Source organism: Pyrgilauda ruficollis, unplaced genomic scaffold (assembly GCF_017590135.1).
Source record: "Pyrgilauda ruficollis isolate IOZ18807 unplaced genomic scaffold, ASM1759013v1 scaffold6, whole genome shotgun sequence".
Lineage (NCBI taxonomy): Eukaryota > Metazoa > Chordata > Aves > Passeriformes > Passeridae > Pyrgilauda > Pyrgilauda ruficollis.
In genome coordinates this window covers 5,174,936-5,199,445 of record NW_024527710.1, presented here as the reverse complement: position 1 = coordinate 5,199,445, position 24,510 = coordinate 5,174,936, and the positions used below count along the sequence as shown (strand labels likewise).

The 24,510-nt window shown below is 47.5% G+C and overlaps 1 protein-coding gene and 1 long non-coding RNA gene across 2 annotated transcripts; one reads left to right on the top strand and one right to left on the bottom strand.

Annotated features, from left to right (window-relative positions):
* Window positions 1-16,963: 16,963 nt before the first annotated feature.
* LOC121362174 lies at window positions 16,964-19,596 on the bottom strand. The gene is made up of 3 exons (XR_005956462.1): window positions 19,447-19,596; window positions 17,357-17,523; window positions 16,964-17,068 (listed from the first exon to the last, which is right to left on the bottom strand). It is a non-coding gene; the product is annotated as an uncharacterized LOC121362174 (long non-coding RNA).
* Window positions 19,597-20,850: 1,254 nt separating this feature from the next.
* Window positions 20,851-23,379, top strand: CCN1 (cellular communication network factor 1). The gene is made up of 5 exons (XM_041483461.1): window positions 20,851-20,985; window positions 21,092-21,308; window positions 21,647-21,994; window positions 22,129-22,331; window positions 22,441-23,379. Exons 1-5 carry the CDS (start codon window positions 20,926-20,928, stop codon window positions 22,738-22,740), a joined length of 1,128 nt encoding a protein of 375 aa, XP_041339395.1. The 5' UTR covers window positions 20,851-20,925; the 3' UTR covers window positions 22,741-23,379.
* The last annotated feature ends 1,131 nt before the right edge of the window (window positions 23,380-24,510 follow it).

Sequence of the window (24,510 nt, the reverse complement as noted above, 5' to 3'; positions counted from 1 at the left end):
GTAGAAGCACTTCAGTTCATGATGGCATTTATTTAAGACTGTGGAATATTTATAGACAAATGGAGCAGCGCAGTGGAATAAAAATACACTTTATAACTTAGGTTTATGTTGTTAACTGACAGTACTGGTAACCAAGAAAGAAATAGTGCTGGGTTATATAATTTTCCTCAATCAGTCCAGCTTGACACGTTAGGCTGAGCTTAACTGGTACCCTGAGCTTGTGCCCACTGCCTTCAGCAGGGCCTAGGACAAGGCTGCCAGTCTCTCCCTTCCCTCAGCACAGGCACAGAGCTGGCTGCTCCCTGCAGCATGGCACACTGGCCAGGGAGAGCCTCAGCTGCACAGGAGGCAGTTTCCATGCCTGGGCACAGCTTGTGTCCCTCTGTCCCCCTGCCCCCTCCCTGGGCACAGCAGCACCTGCAGAGCTCTCCTGACCACCCTTCTCCTGCTCTGCTTTCTGCCCTACTCTGCCTCTGCCCTTGATGGCTCTGCAGCTGAGCCTGTGTTGGCAGAGGCTCATCACTAAAATAACTCCGTAAGGCTTAAAGAAAGGATCTTGCAAAGATGTGGGAACTGAAAGCCCCACTTTGTTCATATTTGTCTTCCCTTGGCAGTGTGCACGCCACAGGCCTATCATCTTGCTTCCAGGCTGAAATAGAAATTCAGTAATGCATACTTGGGACGTTCTGTCACTGCAGTAATAATTTAATAGTGACAAATAAGACAGGGAATAAAACAAACAGATGGAAAATGGTCATCCCCATCCATGAACACCTGCTCTGGGATGCAGTCTGTAATGATCCATATACACGTTAGAGACAAAATTACTTTACCACCTGTTGGAGAATATCTGTTCAGATTTGGGAATCAACAGTCTAAAAAGTACCTAGTTGTACTTTTGAGAATAACAGATTATCTCATTCACCAAAAAAAAGCTCTTGAATTGGGAAACAAAACAAGAGTAAAAACTTTCCTTAAAGAAAACCAGTATGAGGCCCAGCATTATTCCCCCCCAAGACAAGTCACCAACATCATAAACTTCCAGGACTTTTTCAAATGTGTGTTATTGAACCTGATTTTGTTCAAAAGAGGCATTCTTCTGACTACAAACAAGGTGGAGCCTTTCATACATTTATTTGCCAGGTCTTAAAAGCATTTCAGCAGAAGTCAAGAATTTTAAAGATTTTTAAGGCTTCTGAAGCCCACATTGAGTTTGGGAAACCTACATACTCATTACTGCTGAAAGGCAAGGCCAACCCAATGGTATGGATAAGCAAGATTTTAGGAGCATAATAATACTGGCAGGCATCCCAGTCTGAGTACAGTTTACATTGAAAAAATCCCTTTGCAAGAAGACCTTATATCTGTTCCCTCAGAAAAATTAGCTGTGTTTATTAGTTTTTTCCAGAGAAGCGGAGAAATGAAGCAAAGAAAACATGCCTCTATTCAACAGCACCCTCCCAGCAAAAGCTTCCAGTCTCCATCCTTCTGCTGGAATGTGTTTTCATTCCTGCATTTTGACAGTATCTCAAAATGCAGATGGACAGAGTGCTCTTATGTAAAGCTGGTGTGGCTTTGTGCTGTGGAGTCACTGCCCAGTAAAATTTCAGCTGTTTCTGTACACGAGGGTTTTAATACTGGGATTTCTGGTCTTTATTTGTAAGAAGGACAGATTTAGGTATCCACAAACTGAGTAGAAAGAATTTTATTTCCCCACTCTACCCTCCCTTCTGGTGTTTATGGAAGAAGCAGGATAGGTTCTGAACATGCACTGATTCATTCTCTTGTCTTTTTGAGTGCATATAAACACATTAAAACAGCTCACTAGCTTTCCCCCAAACAAAAAGCCCAGGTAGATGGCATCATGTGATAATTAATTTCCTAAGGCAGCAATACTTCTGCACAAACAGGGCAGACATAATTTCAGCTCTGGACTTTGAACTGAATCCTTGATGTCCAACAATGCGTTTGAAAAAACTTAATTATGGGAAGAAAAGAAAAGCAGATGTAAACATGGGAAGAAAATTGAAAGCAAGTGGTGCTTGAATTTTGGTGGTGATTATATAAAACAAGTGTGAGCACAGAGAATATATATAAAAGCCTTACTGCATACATCAATATCAATTATAAACCATCATTCCAAAAATAACTTTCCCGGCAAAAAAACATATCCACAGGAGGAACAGAAGACTGTTATATAAAGGGATTCAGGGTCAAAAAGGAAGGTCCAAGAACAGAGATCTATTCACAACTCTGAATTACTTCACCTCTTTGATGGAAAAATACAGGGCAAGCATAAGGCTTTCTCGCTTCATGTGGTTAAAACTATAAATATATTCTCTGCTGACCTGCAGGTACTCACTGATGCCAGGCAGACTAAAATGGAATTCTTGCCAGCCTTTCACTCCTTTTTTTCTTTGATAACAGGTACATGTTCACAGTCCTTAGCCACAGCATGGTTCAAAAATTACTTTGGGACTTTTACCGGTAATGATAGCTATTTTTACAATCCTCTTGCCTAGATCTGTGGGATTTTCCCCATTAGATAATTGCTATTTTAAGAGTAACTTGTCAGCCAACATGAGAAAGATGAGATCCAAACTTTGCACTGTTTGTGTCACCATCTTGAGTCAGTAATTGGTAATGCTGTAAAACAAATCAGTTTAGGCATCTGAGGCTCAGAAACAACCTTTGACCAAACTAGGCACTGAGAGTAGACCTGCCCCAACAGAAAACCATTCAGCATGTTTTAGATGCTTTTTGGCAGAGAAAACTAATTAACCCTGTATCAAGATGCAGCCAATTTTGCTTCTAACCCCTGCATCAGCCACAGGGTCATGGAGAGCCTGGCAGTGTCCCACTGGATTTACCTTTCCTTGCAAAGGGCATCCCTACAGGCACATGTCCTGCTGCTCCTGGCCAGCGTCGAACTTAGAGCAATGCAGATTATGCAAGATTTCAGCTGTATGGGAAAGAAATTGTTATTTTTCTTCCTGCACAGAAAGGAATGGATTTAGCATGTGCCAGACTTGCCTCTTTTTTTCCCCTTGACAACTTGCAGCCCATTGTTTATCAAATGGCACCCTGAATCTTCTGCGTCACATTTGCTTTGACTAAAATGCTTCACTTTAACTAACACAATGTGTATGATGGCAAAAAAAATTTTTTAAAAAGCAGGACTTCTCTGGAAACAAAGTTTACTACTTCCCACACAAATTAGATGCTAATTTTCTTAATGAAATAAAATATTTGCATAAAACTCTGCTGCTCTCTATTCCAGACGTACCCAGAGTTTCATGCTGGCTCTTTTCAGTATGACACCTGATTACACACATGGTGTAATCACCTCACCTTCTTGCCTTCTGACCTTTTTTATTTCCTCTAACTGAAATGAGATTGTTCCAACAGACACAGACACCTGTGTCATCCTCTGCACCAAGAAGTTTTGGGGCAGGCCAAAACAGATGATCTGTGTCTCTGGCCCACACTGAGGTGATGCTCTACTGCATGTGATCCTGTGCCATCACCAAGCAGAGAACCTGCCAGCAGCTCAGTGGTCACAAGAAGATTTTGGCTGGACCCCAGTGCATTCCAGGATGACAACTGCTACAATTTGTTAATAGCTTGAAAAATTTAGAGCAGTCTTAGCACTGCTCCAAATCCTCCGAGGCTGCTTAACCTCCCTGCTGCACTGTTGTGGCTATCAGAATCTACCTCCTCAGTCCTCTCCAGTGAAACCATTTTAATTTTTGCCTTTAAACAGGCAAAATAAATAAGAAATTCCACAAGCAGTTCATGAGGACAGCTGGAGTCACCTGCAAGGGCCTGCCAAACACAGGCAGCTCCACAATGCCCTGCTGGCACCACTCCTTCTGTGCAACCTTCTCATCCAAGCTCCACTCAACCTCATTTGCAATAAAAAAATTTTACAAATCTCACTCCTTAAAGTGCCTGCCTGTGAAGTATCAGACTGTCCTGAGGGGTTCCAGGTGGCTGCAGCCCTTCCAAGCTGATAGCTTTGCTGTAAACTCATGCATCAAAGGGTTCAAACATTTATGATCCTGAAACAAGACCAGGAGATCTGCAAAGGGTACTTGTACTGTAACACTAATTTAGCATTTTTAAATAGTACCATCTTCTCCTAAAGCCAATATTCATGCTTGGATTTTTTTAGAAACAGACAAACAATATTCTTTTGAACTTACTTAAAATTTTCTTTGGAGATTTTTTTGTTCAAGCAGCCACATGATCTGTACTTACTTACAGAAGGTCTACAGTGCTTTTGCTTTGGTTTTTTTTAGAGCAAGCTATACTTGTAAATAAGGCCTCTGATGACTAAAATGGCATGGGATCAACGTGTGAAGCTTTTTCAGGCTGTTATTAGAACATCTAAGAAAACCTGGTTCATTTTTTCCTCTGCACAGGCAAGTTTCCTCTGCCTCTGTGTACAGCAACAGAAGAGAGAAAAACACGGGGAAGATGTTGGAAAATATGATAGTAAAACTACAAACACTGACAGGTGGGCTCAGAGGAGGCAAATCTCTCCATCATTTTGTTTTTAATGGACTGGATTTGATAGTGAAGAACTGCCTCCCCCTCCTGTTTAGGAAGGAGCCTATTTACAGAGGAAGACTGAAAGGTCACAGGGCTGGAGCATCAGAGGATGGCATTAGCATTTCTCTCAGTTCCTAAGCTCTGCAGAGCCACTCCAGTCGCCTTTGCCCTCCTGCCTCTCAAGCCCTCCCAGGGACCCCTCCTGCAAGCAGGGGTGAGCTGGCTCAGCCCAGGTGTGCATGGGTTCATCCCCAGGAGCAGCTCACACGGCCTGTCCAGATGTGCCATTTCTGGGCTGCACTTGGCCACGAGCGGCTGGCTGCCTGCTCCAGCTGGGCACAGCACTCAGACCAGCAGAGAGGTGGCCAGCAGGCGAGGACAGCTCGGGCAGGGCAAAGAGGGCACTGATGGCACCTCCCCAGCCATAACCTCCCTTTTGGTGATGCTGTGGTTGTGACGGCTGGCAGCTCCCTGTGCCCAAGGCAGGGCTGTACCCTCAGCCTTGCTGTGCACCCACGCTGCTGGCGGCCGTGTGGGACCATGGGCAAAATGAGTAGCACAGTTTCTTGTTAGGAACATTTGAAAGCAGTTTCAGAGAAATGTATCACATTTGGAAAACTCTGTGTCACAGAGCTGTTGTGGAGGGAGGAGACAGGAGGTGGAAGTGCAGCTTTACATAAGCGGGAGAAAAAAGCTTGGCACTGCTTTCAGCTCCACAAAATCTGAGCCTCTGTTAGCATGGATGGAACAGTGGTTGCCCAAGCATTCAGGTAATTTTTCCCAAGCTATACTCCTGAAGGGCTATTTTTTCCTTTTTTTTTTTTTTTGTCACACAGCATCTCCCAGGTCCTGTACTACTACCTGCCATCAGTCTCCTGAGGACAGCAGGACTGAGTGGCAGCAAATGTCCCAACAGGAGCCCAACCCCAAGAAGCAGCACCACCACCCACATCACCCCTGACCCTCTTCCCTGCTGAGCTCTGCTGGCTCTATTCCCAGTGGGATGCTCACCCTCCCACGGTGACATTGACATCCCCCACAGATTCTCTGCATCACAAATGAGCTGCAAAGCTGCCAGCAAGGGAAGAGGAAAGGACACCTCTGAACTCCTGCCCTGCTCTCTTCTCTGGCAGCCAAAAGCTGGGCAGAGCCTTCCATCAAACTGCAGCAGCAAAGGCTCACCCAGGGGTGCTGGAAGGCACTGGGGTGGGTCCAGCCACGTCTCCATGCCCGGGTGGCATGGCCAAGATAACCAGCTGGAGCGCGGAGGAACAAGAACTGCTCCGTGGTTTTAAAAGGGGAAATTATTTTTCTGCCAGACCATCCCAAGCTTCCAGCACTCACCACACCATCTGACCATGGACTACATTTAAAACATGCTTTCTGGCTCTTTCTTGCCTGGGAAAGGATATGAATAACAAGCTGGTACAGCCTTCTTATAATGTCACATTTTTCTGGTTAGTAAAATCTCTGGCAAAAACATGAAGAAGCGGATGGCTTGCTATGTGCCAGCACACCAGATGCAGGCTGGATGCCTGTGTGGTGATGGACAGCTGGACATCACCTTCTCTAGCAGCACCCTGGCCTGGGAAACATCCTGACCCTGGGGAGGTGGAAAGGTAGGCTGACTCAGAGAAGACAAGTGCCCATTTTCCAATAGCCCTTCTACCAAACCAAACACTTGGAAGCACTGGTGGAGCCATGAGCAAGTTGTGGGCAGTTGAACTAATGAGACTTCATTTCCTATGGATTTGTGTCTTGCGGTTGGACTTTCCAGTGTCTGAAGACCATAGGAGCACCAAGGAGACACTCTCTGTGGTCAGGGTGTTCACAGCCTCTCCCTCTGCATTCCCACCTTGGATTCTTCCTCCAGATTCTAACTGGAGCTGGGCTCAGGCCATTAGCTCTCCAAGGGCATTGGCAACATCCTCTTCCCCCAGCTCCTCACCTTCCCTTCCTGGGCTCTGCCTCTGTCATAATCTCTTGGAAACAAATACTTTCACTGTGGGGTTGGCTGAAATAGATCCAGTGAACTCAAAAACAGAGAGCAAACTATCAGGCAGAAGTGACTAACAAAAATGCCTATAGTAAGAAAGCCAGCATAACAACCTTACATAAACATTAAATATAAAGCAGGAGCAGCCCACATCCTTGAGAGTAGAAGCCACAAATGAAAACTCAAGGACAGGAGATGCTGGGCATGTACCACACACCCCTGAGCTCTCAGGGCAGCGAGGGAGAGGGAGGGAATTGTGATGATGGCTCCCAGTTACCTCCCTGGACATCAGCACTGTCAGCTTCCCAAGCTCCCCCTGCATCCTCAGAAAGCTCAGCAGTGCAGTCCCTGCTGTGGGTGTGAGGATCAGCGAGCATCCCAACCACTGCACAGTCCTGCCACAGGCACCCAGCACAGTAGCACAGGGGTGAGTGGGAAAAGGCTGGGCAGGCACACACTCCATTTCCCACATCAAAAGGGGATCTGTTTTGCATATGGTGCTTACCCTCAGTGAAATTAATTATGTAGTGCCAGCAAGGAAACACTGAGCTTTGCTGACCTGCACATGGTTCGGTGCTACGGACTGACTGCTGCTGCACTAAACACTGCCTCACATTAATCTCTTGCAAGGGCACAGAGACTAATGTTTCACCATGAAGATACACGACAAAGTAAACGGAAGAGATCGGATGCAGAAATGAAAGGTTACCCAGCTCTATTTACAGTGTTGGAGGTGTCATATGCCCAAAGCTACATAGTTTTTAAAATAGACAGAAAACGAGGGGTTTGCTGTCAAAGGCAGGGGCAGGAGCACGGTGCAGCCCCAGCACAGTGTCACGGTGCCCGCTGGAGGGGACCAGCGATTCCCCTGCCCCGGGGCTGCAGCAGGAGGGAGGAGTGATGCAGGCACGGCTCCCTGCATGCACACTGGGCAGGAGCCAGCAGAAAAGGTGGCTGGGCTGAGGGAAGGGTGCTTGTCGCCATGGAGAAGCAAAGCCTGGCCCCCAGAGCAGCCCTGGCACCTCTGGAGCGTTATCCATAAGGCAGAGCCAGACTGATCCCAGTGGTGCACACCAGAGAGACGCTAGGCACAAACAGGAATGAGAGAGGCTCAGGCTGGGTTCGGAATTCCAGCCTGAATTATCCAGTGATCTTCTATTTTCCCTATGGGTTGGCTTCCCATGTGTAAAATGCAGAGGCACATATAGATAGCTTTTCCCACTGACAGTAGAACACATGCACTAAGACTGTGCGGCACCAGAGACCACAGATTTAAAAATAAATACCTTTTTAAGACAATGAAGAATAAATACCCATCACATGAACAAGTGCAAAATTAGCTGGGACTGTGTTGTCTGTGGAACAGGAATTCACTTTGCTGTCAAGCTGGTTTGTGGCAGAGCTGACTGGCCACAGGGTGGGATCCTACAGCACATCCCCTGCTGCAGGAGGCGACCAGGACAGTGGGACATGGCCTTGGTCTGTATTTACAGCTTACTCCATGCGTCCCACACTTACTTTCTTTGCGTGACAATCTGCTTCCCACAGTATTTTTCTTCCTAAGACTAGCATGAAAATGAGAGCAGAAGAAACCTAGCCTCAAACTGCTGTTTGAACAGCACTGGGTTACTAAAAAGTAAAGTTTAAAAAAAAAAAAAGCAAGCTGAAGATGCTATCATCTGGAGTAAAAGAGGCTAGACTGAGAGTCAGCAAGAGACTTCAAGACAAGCTGAGGGAAAGATGGCTCTTCTTCACATCAACAGCAAAAAGTCCCTCAGCAACTGAATCAGGTCTCCTCTGCACTGGAAATCAGCTTTTGGATGGGGCCAGCCACTCTTTCATATTGACTGCCTATGCCACAGTGACAGCACCACTAACACCTAATTTATTTTGTCCATTTAGGAGACATCTAGTTATCTCAATTATTTAACAATGTGTAAAATTACAAACATATTCAACTACAATATGTTCCTCTTGCGTAAACCTCTCCTCTTGGCCACATACATAATGAAAACCCTGTTGAGTCAGTAATAAAATCCAGAAAGCTTTCAAGTCTCAGAACTGAATGTTCAAATTTTGTGGCTCACTTCCTTTTCTAACCAGACAGCAGGGCTGCCAAGAGAATTTCTGGGCATTCAGCCCCTTTTGATATACATACACACACAAATATATATATAGCACTCTGCTGGGACTGGCAGAGCGCAGGCACTAATTGTTTTAAATGCAGTATGAACAAATGCACTTTAAAAATAAATCAGAATACTACTTGTTTTCATCTGACAGAACAGACATCTCAGACTTGGACAGGGTAAACGATCAGCTGCAGCTCTGTCAATAAATAAATATTTGCATTTCACTCCAGGAGAGGAAAAATGCAGCACCAGTTTTGGGAACAAACCTCAAAAATTCCCGTGTGGAAATACCATGGCTCTTTATGCAAATAGACTGGTCACAAATGCAGATGCATGATTAAGGTACTGTGTGCAGGTACAGGTCAGATGTGATCTAGCACACCACAGGTTTGGAGGCCAAGCTCTGCTCCTGTGAAAAGCAGAGCATCCTGACCCTGCACTGGAGCCAAACAGTAATGAGCACACTGGACCAATCACAACTGGGAAGTTTTGATAGCTAAATACAAGAGCTTTAAGGTTATAATACACAGAACACTTGTGGATCCTGCCCAAAAAGGCTAAATAGCTTCTAAATCCTTTGCACTATTTATAACAACAACCACCACCACAATTACATTTATTTCTCTTCAGAAGCACTGCCTGCTTTTGTATTTATAGTGTAAGCAGCATATTAAAAAGGGGACCAAATAGATTTCACATATGTCAGTGCAATCCAAGAGCAGCAGCCATGTGAAGGGACGGCAAATATTCAATGAGTTTCATATGGCATGGAAATACAAAGCAGAGTTCAAGTCTGAGAGTTTTCCCACACTTTGGCTGAGTACATTACCAACAGGCACTGTGCAGGAGCAGGAGGATCCAGGGCACGGGGCAGCATCCCCACAACACCCAGAGGTGCTTAAACTGCTGTGGGAGCAAAGACCACGGAATGTGAGATACACTGGCAAACAGGCACTGGCTGAGGAATTAGACTCTGTGGCTCTTCACCTGACAGGCGGAGCAAGGTCATCCTAACCTACCCTGCACTCTAAACTGGGAGATTTTTACATCACTTTCATGATGAAATTTTTCCACTGTCAGTGGGCAATGAGTCAGAAGGGAGAGGGGAGGGATGATGTTTACTGAAAAGCTCTTGGCTCTAGAGAGAGTAAAAGGGAAATATATAGGAGGGGCTAAGGATGGGTTCCAAGAACATAAGAAAAATAAAACACAGACAAAATATGGAAGTGAGGGTGGAGGTGGAAGCAGAAATACCAAAGAGAAGACAAAAGGGAAGACACATCTAGAAGAACCCAGACAAAAAACTGGATACAGACAAAGAAGAGCAGAAGGATGTAAACAGGAAACTGAGAGATGAAAAATGGAGGGATAAAAGGTGGTGGGTTCCCAAATTGTGTGCTACTGAAGTACATGTGCCCTTTTCAAAAATAAATCCATAGCAAGAAGACCATGATATTATCAGGATACCATCGATCCCATCAGGACAGCCAGCTTACTCCAGCAGAGGATACAAAATATAGGTGCCTGACTAGTGAAAATCATGACATTGACTAAAATTATTGGAATCAAAGGGAAGACCCATTGCTCCCCAAAAAAATACCATTCCTCCTCTTGAGAGAGGTCAGCCTGTGCATTGTAGCAGCTCTGCATATGCTCCTATCATTCACAAGCACCCATTGTATTCTCACTTCTGCTTCAGGTACCTTGTCCTTAGCACACCCTCCTGATCCCCAGGAGTCAGGCAATAACATTTATCTCCTGTCTGCAGAGAGACACTGAGGCATGGGGAAATGAATGGCTTGTCCAAGGCCATGCTGGCAGACTCTGGAAACCAGAACTTGAACCCAGCTCTCCCAAGTTCCAGGTCAGAACTGAAGCTGCTAATGAGAACGAAGAAAATGTAAAACATGCAAACGAACCATCTTGAAAGTTTTATAGGTGAAAGTCCTGCTTCAGGCATGAATGGAGTAAGTGCAGACTCCAACAGGCAAATTCTTTGCCATCGTATCTCCTGAGTCCCAGAAATCCCGTTGATCTGGGCTAATAAATTTCCGTGAGCCCTAGACATTCTCTTGGCCCTCATCCCAAGCTCACATAAGAAGCTATTTCATAGACGAATTCCTTATTTACAGTTACTCAACTCCCATAATATTTTATCTGAGGTGGCATTTTTAACACTCCCCTCCCCAATACTGGATGAACTGTCTCTTTCTTTGCTTTATTGGTTTGTAACTAATCTAGTTAAAATCCCATAAATATTGGGATGTTTCTGTGCTCCCCATTCAGACAGGAGGCTGGCTGAGGAAAAAGTCCATTCGCATTAAAATGGTGGTGACATCCAGACTGGAGCTGACAATTAGTTCATTTTCTAAGGCTACTGTCACCATGCCAGCTGCCCTTCAGGAGCTGACTGTGCATCAACTGTGTAGCCTCCTAAGTGTGCGATACTTGGGCAAGAGTGTCCATAAAACCCATTGAGAGTCACCAGTCCTTGCCAGGTCTCACAGAGGGTTAATGTGCTGTTTGCTACCCCTGGGGGGCCCAGGCAGGAGCCTGTGCTTTACTGCAGCCCTGTGTGCCACTCCAGCATCAAGGGATGTGGGGGTCATAAATGCAGGGAATGTGGCTCCAGGGAGCAGCCAGCAGGCTGCCTCAGGCCAGCAGGACTGCTGGAATCAGTCAGTCTCAGTTTGGGTCCAGCCAGGCCGGGTTTGCTTGAGCCAGAGCTCACAACTGATGCACAGCAAAGAGGTGTGAGAGGGCCATAAATGAAAATGGGCTGTGGTTCAGCTTGCAAAGAAAAGATGGTGCTGCTCTGCCCCTTCTCCTGGATGTGCAATGGCATCAAGTGCTGCTGTGGCAGTGCCAGTCCTCGGCCCAGGATACCCCTCCTTTCCTGATGCTCCCTGGGCAGTGGGGTGGTCTGTGCATCCTTGTCCCAAAAGGAGCTGGCAGGCAAGGGAGCTGCAGCCAGGGCTCAAGGCAAAGGCAGCCCCTCACCCCTGTGCTGGAAAGTCCCAGGAAGGAGAGGTGCTGAGCTGCTTTCACCACCATGGTGCTGGCCTGCACTCAACAGGTACCCATGGGACAGCCCCAGCCCCATGTGTCACCAGGACAGCAGGTCACCTACAGTCAGGAAAGATGTCCTTGGCAGGTGAAGCTGGGGAGAAAGCAAAACCATCTCACCAGGACTCCTGGCCTTCTCACACACCTGAGATGACTGCTAATTTTTTTTTTATGCATACTTATACATACTTAATCATAAAGTGCTCAGCTAGCCCTAAGACAGGCTTCTGCTTCCTCACTCCACTTTTTCTTCAACAGAAAACTTTTATGAGAAGTTAAACAGCCCAAGATCTCCCTTTAAAAGTTTAGGGTTGTTTTTTTTTCTTCAAAAGCTGCCAACTATTTAATCAGATTACTGAAATAAACTCACTTCTCAACCAAGGATAACTTCTGAGGAAATCAGAGAGAGGCAGTTGCAGCCACCCATTCCTTGGGAACTTTCCAAAACCCAAATGTCAGATGTTTCAGTTAATCAATGTGTGCTAATTAATTGATGCCATTAATTTTGACAAGATGTATCAGCCTTAATGTCAGTGTAATGGAAGAGAAGCTAGTCCTCAGAAAATACCTCAACCAATGTCAAAACTAACATATAAAAAAACCCACCTTCTTGAACGTGGAAGTGGGTTCCCAACCATTCCTGTCAACATCTCACGTGTGTGGGAGGTGTGTCCAACCTATTGGGTGGGGAAGGTTCTGCACATTTTGCTTTCCCCACAGCATCTGGTTCCTCTCAGCTTTTAGAAATGTGCCTCCTGATAAACATCCAGGATCTCAGCCATGGTCCTGAGCACCAGCTCCTTGTCTGTGGAAAACCACAAGCACTGCATTCTGGCCTGCATCCCCACCTACCCAGGCTTCCCCACACACAGGGTTGCTGCCCTGGTCGCTCCTGAACCCTTCATTGTACTCCCCACCTTCATCAGGGGCATTTCAGCAACAACCATCTTCTCCTGCCAGAAGAACTGCCCATGACTGTCCTTTCCCTGGCTACATAGGAGAGGAAACACCTCTTACACATCCCTACCATCCAGTCCTCTATTTTTCAAGTATGGAAGGCCTGAAATGTAGAGTTTGGGATTTTACACCAGCTAATATTAATAGAAACATTCTCAGGATTTTTTCCCCCCCAATGTAAATGGAACACTTTTATTTTTTTAAGCATGTCCCTGCAGAGCTCACAGGCCAAACACTGCAGCATTGTACCTGCCCAGGGAGCACGCTATAAACACATCTGTCTAGCTGCTCTGTCAGGCCCGCTGAGCTTTCTATAAACCAGGAAAAGTAAACCTGTACATTAAATATTTACTGTTTTCAGTGTGTATAATCTAGAAGTGTTTTTAGCAGCACAAGCGAGGCACAATTTTAATCAATGATTTTTATTTTGACATGGCACTGTTAAAGGCTGCATGGGTACATCCTTGGAACCAGAGGCTCTCCTCTCACAGCCAGTTACAAACATTATCATGTTATCATGCACTGCTCACCTGAAAGACCCATCCTATCCACCACTTTTCTGCTCTGATCCTAAATTATCCTGCAAGTCTGAGATCTGAGCTCATGGGGGGGGCCATAGAAGCAGACTCCAGGTTAGGCAGTGAGAGAGGACAGTGGCAAACTTGTGGTTGAGTGTGTACAAAAGAATAGAGATGGATGCAAAGTTTCAAAATAATTAAAATACAAAGCAAACTTATCTGAAAGCAAATAGCTGGTGGCCAGCACTAATTTTCTTTTACAAATAGTGTATCAGCTAGCTTTTAATGCTTGCTCCATGCAGAAGAGCTTCTGGTTTCATCTCCACTCTGACACTAGGAGCCATAACTTATGTACAACAACAGGAAAAGTCATGTTAATGCAGTCATAAAAAAGTCTCTGCACCAAAGCAGTCTGCTGATAGCCTCTGCTAACCTTCTACTTCCTGAGAACACTGGTGGCTGGGAAAGCAGTAGCCAGGCTTCCTGGCTGGCTCAAAGAGGTGTCCTTCTCCCTGAGGCTCTGCACACAGCTGCTCGAGGGAGCCCATGTGTGCACCCTTCCTCAGAGCAGCCCACCAGCTCTCACCACCTCACTCCCTCCAGTTTTATTTTAGCCCCCAGCAGAGAGAAGGTAAAGAAATATTCCATTCATGTAGTTTCTTCTTTGCTCACCTAGAAAAATCACCCCAACCAGCTCCCCATAACAAGACAATCTTTTGTGTTTGTACGCTAGTCGAGTCTAGAGATGGTTTAGCACTTCTTCCGCATCACAGGCATGCAACACTGGGATGGGCAGCTATTTGCACATTCTTGGATCATAACTCCATCTCCACAAGCATTCTTAAGGCACATACATGATCTGCTGTCTGCCTGCAAGTCCTCCCTATCTGCAAGGATGACATCGTGTCTAATTATTTGTCTGCTATTGATTTTTCCACTGCACTATCACAGACTGGAAGCAAGAGGCAGAAGCAACTAATTTCCAGCAGTGGATATCCCTGGAGGAGGGTGGCTGGCTTCCTTGCATCACTTAGCTCATGACATAAGCATGCCCAAGAGAAGAACACAGCTAGCTGCCACTGCAAGGTACTCACATAACATGCTGGGGGTAAGGGTAGGAGTCCAGATGGAGCAGAACAGAAATGAACAGTAATGCAGCAAACACAGCTAAGGTCTCACTGTGTTTTAGTAACAGAAAATGAGTACATAGCAGAGAATGAGTAATGATTTTGGACAAAGCCAACAGGGACCTTAGGGGATTCTGAAATTAATCCTGTGACATTTCCAGCAGCTAGCCTGGAAAGCACAGTAAGTGACAGAAAGCAGTGTGTGGCAGAGCATGTTCAGCATCCTGCCAGAGCAGGCCTCTCCTCCCATTTGCATGCAAAGAAAAAAAAATTAATCGATACTCTCTTATTTTTTCAAGAAAACAGCTACAAAAACTTGTTAATAAAATCAAAGGCTAGGCAACTCCTTTGAATGTCCACAAATCAGTGAGAGAAAACTATTCTGTCACGTCATAAACAGCAGGGAGGGAAAGCATCAGCAAGAAGGCAAAGGGTTCCCATACCTTAACACAGACTGACCTCAATGAAATATAGTTGTGATTATTAATTATAATGAAAGAAAGCACCTTTGGGAAAATAAGAGTTTGTAATAGATTTTAAATGAAGACAAGGAAAACAAACAAACCCAAACCTACCAAAGAGTGCATATTCTGAGCAGACAGTCCCACAACACAGATACAAGCAGGAGATGGTTGTCTCCAAGGTGCAGTCAGGCTAGACTAAGGCAGACTGCAGCTGACAACCATTATGGATCACAGCTTGGAAATGTGCTTTGATCAAGGACTTCTCAGGCACAGCCCAATTGACTGCAATCTCAGGTTCAGCTGGCTCCAGTAACTCCTTGAGATCACGAGCGACTTTCTTCTGAGCATGGTTATTTTGTCTAAGCAGATGTCAGTGCACATGCATTGCTCCACTGGGAAATCCTGCACTCTGAAGACCAAAGTTTAAAGTTAAGATCCTTCCACTGAGGTCACTTGGGATGATGAATTCTCTGCAATGAGATCTCTGCCTGAGACTTTTGTCTCAGCAGATGCTGGGGAAGAACCTGTGTATGCCCCTGACACCTCAGCCTCCTTCATGTAAGTCATGAGATGCAGCTGTGAACTCTTTTCTGGAATTTATAAAGAGATTACAGGCTATATTGCTACCTTCTGCAAGCTTCATGACTGCATGGGATGAAAACAATAGACATAACTAAGAAATATATGTGCAGCCAGGTGTAGCTAGGACCACCTGATGATTTTTGTTTTGTGGCATGGAGAGACACAGCCCACAATAGTCTCAGCATTGCAAACTTCAGCTATAGGGAGGTGCTTGATGCAAACTGCATCTTCTGGATGTAGCCTAGTGTTGAGGTACAGCTGCATGAGAGTAGGTGAACATGTGCAAGGAATTCACTCATCTCATTGAGGTAATGGTTGTCACTGGTGCTGAAGTAAAGTTAATATCAGATCCTTGAATGACCATGACAAACGTGTTTTGAGTCTCTGACTGGGGAGGAACTGAGCAGGAGCTGGCTGTAACTGCTGCACGTTTCTGCATCCAGCTCGATATGAGGAAGCCATGCAGTACAGACACAGCCCAACAGGGGTTCAACAGGAGCACGCCACGCCTGACCGTCAGCAGGGATGTTTCCTGCCTCTGTCACACTGCTGTGTCCCTTATGTCCATGTAAGTTGCAGGTATCTTTGTATCCATGTAAGCAGCAAGTATGGCCATGCAGTTCACACACCGAAGTAGAAATAAGCACAACTGAATATGACATCAGATTCTCCTTCTTTGTTTCCCTGCTGGATGAGGAGGCTCAAAAGTCTCCCTTGCACTTCCACACAATGGGAACCTCCACAACACTTTGACAGCAGCCAGGGGAAAATGCAGCGCACTTACAAAGCACAGTGTCTCTCACTGCACAAATACTGCAAAGCAAACCCCCACATATTAGAAACCACAAGCAAGGCACAGACTGTACAAAAACTGACAGGCATGAGCATAGCTGAAGGGAGGGCAGTAGGGAAGAGGAAGAAAACAAATAGGAAATGCCATACTCAAAAGAATTCAGCATAAACTCTGAGCAAATCAAAGCAAGGAAAAACTTCTGAACCCACTTGAATTTTAGCTGCCGAAGCCTCCTGGCTACTTGGCTGCTCTGCCTGTGCATTGCTATGCTTAATTTGCCCCACTGGATTTGCACCTCCTGTGAGTGACTGAGAGGAGCCATTGACTCAGGGAGGACTGATTTAGCGCAGCAGGAACCAGCGGCCTGGCAGAGGCTGCGGGAGAGGCCCAGCCCAAGGTAGGTAAACACGGTGGTGGTTTAACCCGGCAGGCAGCTGAGCACCACAGAGCCACTCACGGACTGCAGCGGGCTGGGGAGGGAACGGGGAACAGTACAGCCCATGGGTTAGACAGAGACACTTTAACAGAACAGGAAAGGATGCAAAGTAATAGTAATAGTTAGTAATAGTAATAAGGAACATACAAAACAAGTGATGCCCATCGCAATTCCCCACCATCCCCTGACCAGTGTCCAGCCAGTTCCCAAGCAGGAGCCCCTGGCCAGCTTCCCCCTAATTTACACACTGACCATGTGTCATATGATACAGAATGTCCCTTTGGCCAGTTGGGATCAGCTGTCTCTGCTGTGTCTTCTCCCAGCTTCTTGTGCTTCCCAGCCTCGTTGGTGGGGTGGGGGGAGAAGAGATGAAAAGTCCTCAACTTAGTGCAAGCACTGCTCAGCAACAACTGAAACAGTGTGCTACCAACAGTCTTCTCATCCTAAATGCAAACACAGCAATGTTACCAGCTACAAGGAAGAAAATTAACTTTATCCCAGCCAAAACCAGGACATAGCAGAAGAGAGAAGGATGTGGTGGAACAACAAAAAAGAGAAGAAAGAGTAGGAGAGATGGAAGAAACAGACAGCAATGGAACCACAAAACAGAATAAGAGGAAATTAAACACAGTACAAAAAAAGGGCTGGATGCTGGATTTAGTAAGATTTTTCTCCAGAGTCCACATGGCTGTAAACTTCTGGTGTGCTCCAGTTTGGGGCTGGATACTTACTGCCAGTGGGAGCACCCAGGCAGCCTCTGTCCCACACAACCCTTCTTGCTGCTCCATGGTCCCTGTGTACAGCTATGAAGAGCTGCTGCTGGGTGGAGGGAAATTAAGCCAGTTATTTTTTCTTGATTTGTTTATCTGGAAAGTCCTTTCCCTGGAGAGACACAGGCCTGTAAAAATGACAGGATATACTCAGTAAATCTGTAATAGCTGCTATGAAAGCCAACAGCGTCAAATTCCTGCTTTGCATTAGCCAAGGTCCCAGTGATTCCCTACAGCACTAAAAGTGAGAAACCAGTAAAGCATTCCTCATGACATGATGCAGGGGTTATTTCCCAGTAGGCAAACAAAGTTCTGGAACACTACATTACGCTGAACAAAATCTAAAAAGGGAAGATACTGCAAACTTCTTCCTGTTTCCTGAAGTACATCCAGGATATGTAGGCACAGCCTGGAGTGCAAATGCTGGCTCATGGTTTGAGACAGGGAAGTGTGTGCAGGGAAAGGGTCACAGTCTAACCTGAACTCCAAACAAACTCAACCTATCTCAAGTGTTGTCAACTACTTGAAATTCAGGACAGGTTTGTTAAAAGGTTCTTCAAAGCTTTTGAAGTGACCTTTTCTTGAGCAAATGTAGGTTCAGTTAGTTTCCCATCAAAGTTGTGTGAATATGTGGTAAGACATGAAACCAAGTGAGAAAAGGCACTATTCATTGACTTTTCCTGTGGCATTTGCTGAATGTTGTGAAAGCCATAGATCAAAGCAAAATGCTCGGTGCATGTCCTTAAATTAAATGTAATTAGACAAACAATTTTTTTTGTTTGCATAAATCCCTGAAAAGCAAAACTGGCCAATTTACACACACAATAGTGTGTTAGCATCTTCTTTTTCAAAATTTTTGAAATTTTTTGAAAATTTTCATAAATCAAGGTGTTGAATCAAAAACATTTTCCTCCGCATCATAATGATGCTGTGTAAAGAGTTATCCTGGGAAAAATGTAGTAGTCAGATTCCCCATCTAAAAAAGTACTTTGGATTTTTAAAACTGAAGTACCACAGAAAAACTGATACACCTGTAAAACTAAGAGAAAACCAACATAGTGGATAGCTTGAAGTCTAGAGCCCTGTTCCTCCTTGTCACCAGCTGGGGCTCAGCTAAATCAGTAGGGATGGAAAGTCATTACTGTCATTACTGGCAGCCATCAAAGCTTGCTGGTGGGTCTCTCTCCAGTTCTTGAAGGACACACAAAATAATTTCTGTCATCAGAAATGGCACTACATGGTACATATTGGCAGTCTCCAGAGAGCTGCATATCACTAAGGACTGGGTTTCCCTCTCAGCTGTTGTTTTTTCTGGCCAAATTTTGAGGCATACAAGTAATGAACAAAACCACTGCCGCTTTCTGAAGCACAAGTTCCGGCCAAATAGTGCCTGGAGCTTTCATCCCAACACCTTTTCTTCCCACCTCCCCAAACCACCACAAAGTAAAACGTCAAGTCAATTTACTTGAATGAAAAGAAAGCCATGAAGACAAGAAACCGAGGAGGGGAAAAACCCCACGACGGGAGCTGTCTATCAGGCCTGGCGCGGGCGGGGGCCTGGCCGCGGGTCCGCAGTGCTGAGGACATGAGCCCCTCTGCCGGGCACGGCCTGGCCGCGGGGACATCCCGGAGCAGGAGCAGGAGCTGGAGGAGCCCGGCAGGCAGCGTCATCCTGTCCCCCGCGGGACACCCCTGGCACCGCCCCGTCCCCGGGGTCACGGCATCCCTCTGCGGGAGAGGCTGCCCATCCACAGCGCCCACCCCGCCTCGTCCTAGCCCCCGTCCGGTCCGGTCCGGTCCGCTCCGGCGCCGCGCCGCCCGCGGAGCCGCGGGCAGCGCCGGGGCAGAGCCGGGCTGTCCTCACGCCGAGGCCGGGCCGGCAGCCGCAGGTGCGCGGTGGCGAGCCGAGCCCGCCCGGCGCTGCCCCGAGCCCCCGCAGCGCTCCCGCCGGCCCGGACGGGCCCCCCCGTGCTGCGGTCCCACAGGGCGCCTCATCATTCCCGCTGGTGTGGGAACGCACGGGGAACAGCAGACGGGCCCGCGGCACTTACCGGAGCCCTGCGCACCGTCCTTGCTGTCACCCTTTGGGCCGTGGCACCTTTGGGCAGGCGACGAGACGACCGGGCTGGGCTCCTCGGAGCGGCGGGGCTGCGGCTGCCTCCCCTCCCCGGGCGGGCGGCACGCTTGTCCCGTACAGGACACCCGCTGTACGGGAATGCCGCAGCCAGGTTAATCACATCCCTCCTTTCCGCATCCCCCCACCCGCTGTCCCCCTCGCCCTCTCCCCCCTCCACTTTTCGTGGCCTTTGGAGGGGGTTTTGCAAGCTTTCGCCTCTCCTTTGAATCCGGCTTCTCTACCTTCCAGCCTTGAAGGCGACAAGAAAAACCCCAAACTTGTGTTGGGAACAGTAATCTCATTTGCAAAGAAAAATCCCTGGAATGGGGACTCATTGTAGCGCCTTTGGGCAGCAGACCCAACTGCTGGGCTATTTCAATAAAGAAGCGAACTGCAGCAGAACGCCAGTTGGCTCCTCCAGCAGAGTTCTCCTAAATCATGATAGACAGATTGCGTGAAAAACAGGAATTCCAAAGAATTTCCTGCCCTGGGAACAGAAGTTAAGGCTATATTTAACAACATCTGAAGCTGTCAAGAATGCTTTGTGGTTGGATAACAGAGCAGAAAAATGTGAAAAATGCGGGCTACTGCTATACCAAATATGGAAATATTGTTACGTCTGGGGTCTAAATCCCATCTGGAAGTACTTACAGCCAGGAAAAGAAAAGACGCCACAACAGAAGCTGAAACTCTCCTCCCTATCCCCAAATATTAAACTTCAACGAGGGAATATATTTCAAGGGCACCCAACCAAAGTGGGGGGCAGAGAACCCGGGGGTACACAGGCTGAGGGGGCTGCTGGCTGCGCGGCCATCCCGTTCCTGGCCTGGAAGCCGGGCCCCGGTGCCGCCGGGCATCGCCGGCTCCCGGGCTCCGGGAACCGCTTGGATGCTGGCTCGCACCGCAGCAGCAGCACGGAGCGAACCCCGGCACGGCCGAGCGACCCTGCGGGCCGTGTCACAGCGCGGGGCAGCCGCGGGCGCTCACGGCGGCCCGGGGAGCTGCCCCGCCGCTGCCCGCGCAGGTGGCCGGTCGCGGAGCGCCACGGGCTCAGCCCCGGGTGCGAACGGCCCCTCCCGGTGACACCCCGGCGCTCTGTGTGCGGGAGCGGGGCGCAGAGCCCGGCTAAAGGGGAGAGGCCTCCGCGCGGCCCGAGCGGGCCCGACCCCCTGCGGCAGCGCCGGCGGAGCGGGAGACGGGGCGGGGCGGGGCGGCCGCGGCGCGCGCCAGCCGCATTCCTGGGATGCCGCGAGCGCTGGACGCGGCCGCGGCCCGGAACGCGCGACGTCAGCGCCGCGGCGCACGCGGCGGCCCCGCGCCCTATATAAGGCGGTGGCGCCCGCCGCCGCCTCAGACCGCGCCGGCCGCGCTCCCGCTCTCCGCTCACACGGCTCCCGCTGCACCGGCGCTGGACATGGGCTCTGCGGGCACCCGGCCCGCTCTGGCGGCCGCTCTCCTCTGCCTGGCCCGCCTGGTAAGTGCCGCGGGTCTTCCCGCGGTCCGGGAGAGAGGGAGGGAGAGGAGGCGGGTCGGGTGGCTCCGCTCGGCTCCCGGCGCTCACCGGACGCTCCGCTCCGCAGGCTCTGGGCTCGCCCTGCCCCGCCGTGTGCCAGTGCCCGGCGGCCCCGCCGCAGTGCGCCCCGGGCGTGGGGCTGGTGCCGGACGGCTGCGGCTGCTGCAAGGTCTGCGCCAAGCAACTGAACGAGGACTGCAGCCGATCGCAGCCCTGCGACCACACCAAGGGGCTGGAGTGCAACTTCGGGGCCAGCCCCGCCGCCCTGAAGGGCATCTGCAGAGGTAAGCGGCGACCCCGCTCGCCCGGGACGGACCCCGCGCCCCGCGGTGCCGGGGTTCGGTAATTTCGAGCCCATGTATGGTTATGCTTTGTTGTCGGTAGCTTGGCAGAAAGGCACATGACTTCAGCAGTCTGGAATGCGATTCAGTATGTCTGGGCTCCGCTAAACGCACATAAGGAAAAGTGATTCCTGACTAAGTTATTGTTCTGGCCCCGCGTCCCCGGGGGGTTGTAGGGAGCTCCGCCGTACATTGAGTTTAACAGACCAGCAAATACCTGTGCTTAAACCAGCGGTTCTCGCCGCTCACCCCCTTCTTTCCCTTCCTGTTGATCTCTGCAGCACAGTCCGAGGGAAGACCGTGTGAATATAACTCCAAAATCTACCAGAACGGCGAGAGCTTCCAGCCGAACTGTAAACACCAGTGTACGTGCATAGATGGAGCTGTGGGCTGCATCCCGCTCTGCCCGCAGGAGCTCTCTCTTCCCAACCTGGGCTGCTCCAGCCCCAGGCTGGTCAAAGTCCCCGGGCAGTGCTGCGAGGAGTGGGTCTGTGACGAAAGCAAGGATGCACTGGAGGAGCTGGAAGGCTTTTTCAGCGAAGAGTTTGGTCCGGATGATTCCGAAGGTGAATTAACCAGGAACAATGAGCTAATTGCCATTGTGAAGGGAGGCCTGAAAATGCTACCCGGTGAGTGTGGGTTTATCTGGGTGACAGTTTAGGGGAGGAGGCTAGAGGGTGGCTAGACCTTAGACCCCAAGGGGTCTAAGAAAGAAACATAGTGAGAGGTTATATTTAGACTAACCCCTCCTTTTCTTTTCCAGTTTTTGGATCCGAGCCACAAAGCCGAACTTTTGAGAATCCCAAATGCATCGTGCAAACAACCTCATGGTCCCAGTGCTCAAAGACGTGTGGAACTGGCATCTCCACAAGGGTGACAAATGACAATCCTGACTGCAAGCTCATCAAAGAGACCAGGATATGTGAAGTGAGGCCATGTGGCCAGCCCAGCTATGCCTCCCTAAAGGTAAATACAGATTCTTCTGGTGTTCCTCTTCTTTCTAAGCTGCTTCAGGTAGTCGGTAAAGGCTGCAAACGAATCTCCTGCTAATAATGTTATCGCCTTTCCTTTGCAGAAGGGAAAGAAATGTACCAAGACAAGGAAGTCCCCCTCCCCGGTGAAGTTTACTTACGCTGGATGTTCCAGTGTGAAGAAGTACCGGCCCAAGTACTGTGGCTCCTGCGTGGATGGCAGGTGCTGCACACCCCAGCAGACCAGGACTGTCAAGGTCAGGTTCCGCTGCGATGACGGGGAAACCTTCACCAAGAGTGTCATGATGATCCAGTCCTGCCGATGCAACTACAACTGTCCACATGCCAATGAAGCCTATCCCTACTACAGACTAGTCAACGACATTCATAAATTTAGGGACTAACTTGTGTTGGGGGTGGGATGCAAAACAGAATTTTGAAGTACCCAGCCATGAAGAAAGGACCTTTGATGGAAGTGGTGCCTTGCCCATGTGAGGGCAACATTGAGATGTTACAGGAGTGCACTGTGCAACTGGACACTAATGCAACAGAGATTTAAGCATACTTAAAGCTTCATAATACTGGAGCAACTTTACTGCTTCTTTTTGGAGCACCTTATCTAATTATATACTGTTTTCTGTTTGTAAGTGATCAGATTAATGTTTTGTTCCGGTTATGAAAACTTTTCTATCCTGTCCAATTTAACACTATGCTTCTTCCCCTTCCTTCAATCTTCTCCCACCCTTTCCCAACTAAGTTGGAAGTTACATTCCTTCCTGAGGTGGGCACCTGTGGGGTGTTCACAGTGGCAGCTATTATGTACCAACTGTAGTTTAATGGCAAACAGAAATCAGTTGTTTTAAAGCTGAGTATTTTATTTATCAAACTGTAGCTTATTGTTTGTTTGTTTCCTCTGAGTTTTTTTTACCCCTTCCAGCCCCTGTAATACTGGAATAAGTTGTAAATGATTTTAATTTTATATTCAATGAATTAAAAGAATTTATTTATGGAATTAATCATTTAATAAAGAAATATTTACCTAACTACTCTTAGTAGAGTATTCTGATAGGCAACAGGCTTAAATACAGCACATGCAAAAGGTTTCTGTAAAAACTTGGAATTCTGAAAAGTTTGGATTCTCTGAAAGCAAGTTCTGCTGCAGATGCAGAAATGGACTAAATAGCCAAGTCTGTTTCTTTGGATAAATGTTTTGAAGGAGTATCTGCAGTCTGCAACCCCATGCTTTAGAAAGTATATGTAGAAAGAGTTTCTTGGCACTGAATGCAAATCTTTGATAGACTGAAATGTTAATTAGACTGTCAGATTATTCAAGCTGTCCTGGAATTTGCAACATAAGGTACTTCATTAGAATGCAGTGCATGCATGGTGATGTTGAACATAGAGGTGAAAATGGTCATCGGGTCTCACGTTTTTTGGTGGCTGCTTTTTCCAAATTAATACATTTCTATGGCAGAGGAATGCTTCCTACAGGCTGCACGAGGTAGTTTGCTTTCACTAAATTCAAATTAAATGAGCTTGAAGCAATGACTTTTGTTAATCCTAATAACACAGTGATGAAAAGTAAACATACTGTTAACAAGAGAAGAATGTGAGGAATTTCAAGTACTAGTCCCAGAGTAGAAACTAGTAGCATTAGAGTAGAAAGCAAGGGAGCTACTCTTTTCCTCACATCCCCTTCCCAATTTTAAATATGTAATTACACTTTATGTTGTGGGACACAGAGGACATTTGGCTAAGCAAGGGAGCTCGCTGGCACGCAGTAAAAAAAAGACATTTAAAGAAATTAACTAGAGCAGGATCTGAGAAAGCATCCAATCATCGTACACTTCTGGTTAGCCTAAAGCTGTGCTACACATAAGACTGACAGGAAACCTGCAACAGAGTATTATTTTCTTCTCCTTGTGTGGGTATTTCTCTGTCAAAATATTCTCCCACAATCTTTAATAAGAAAGATACTGCTCATAAAAAAGAGACTGATTTCGAGGTTTTAGAATTGTGAAGGGGTGTCATCCAGTGTCATTAGTTACAAGCAGAATTGGTTAAGGGTCAATTTTTTTATTAATTAGACATAAATATCTCAAGAAAATAAATAGCCAAATATCTCAGAAGCTTATCTCTGGCAGCTAATGCTTTGTCTGAGAAATTACAGCCTT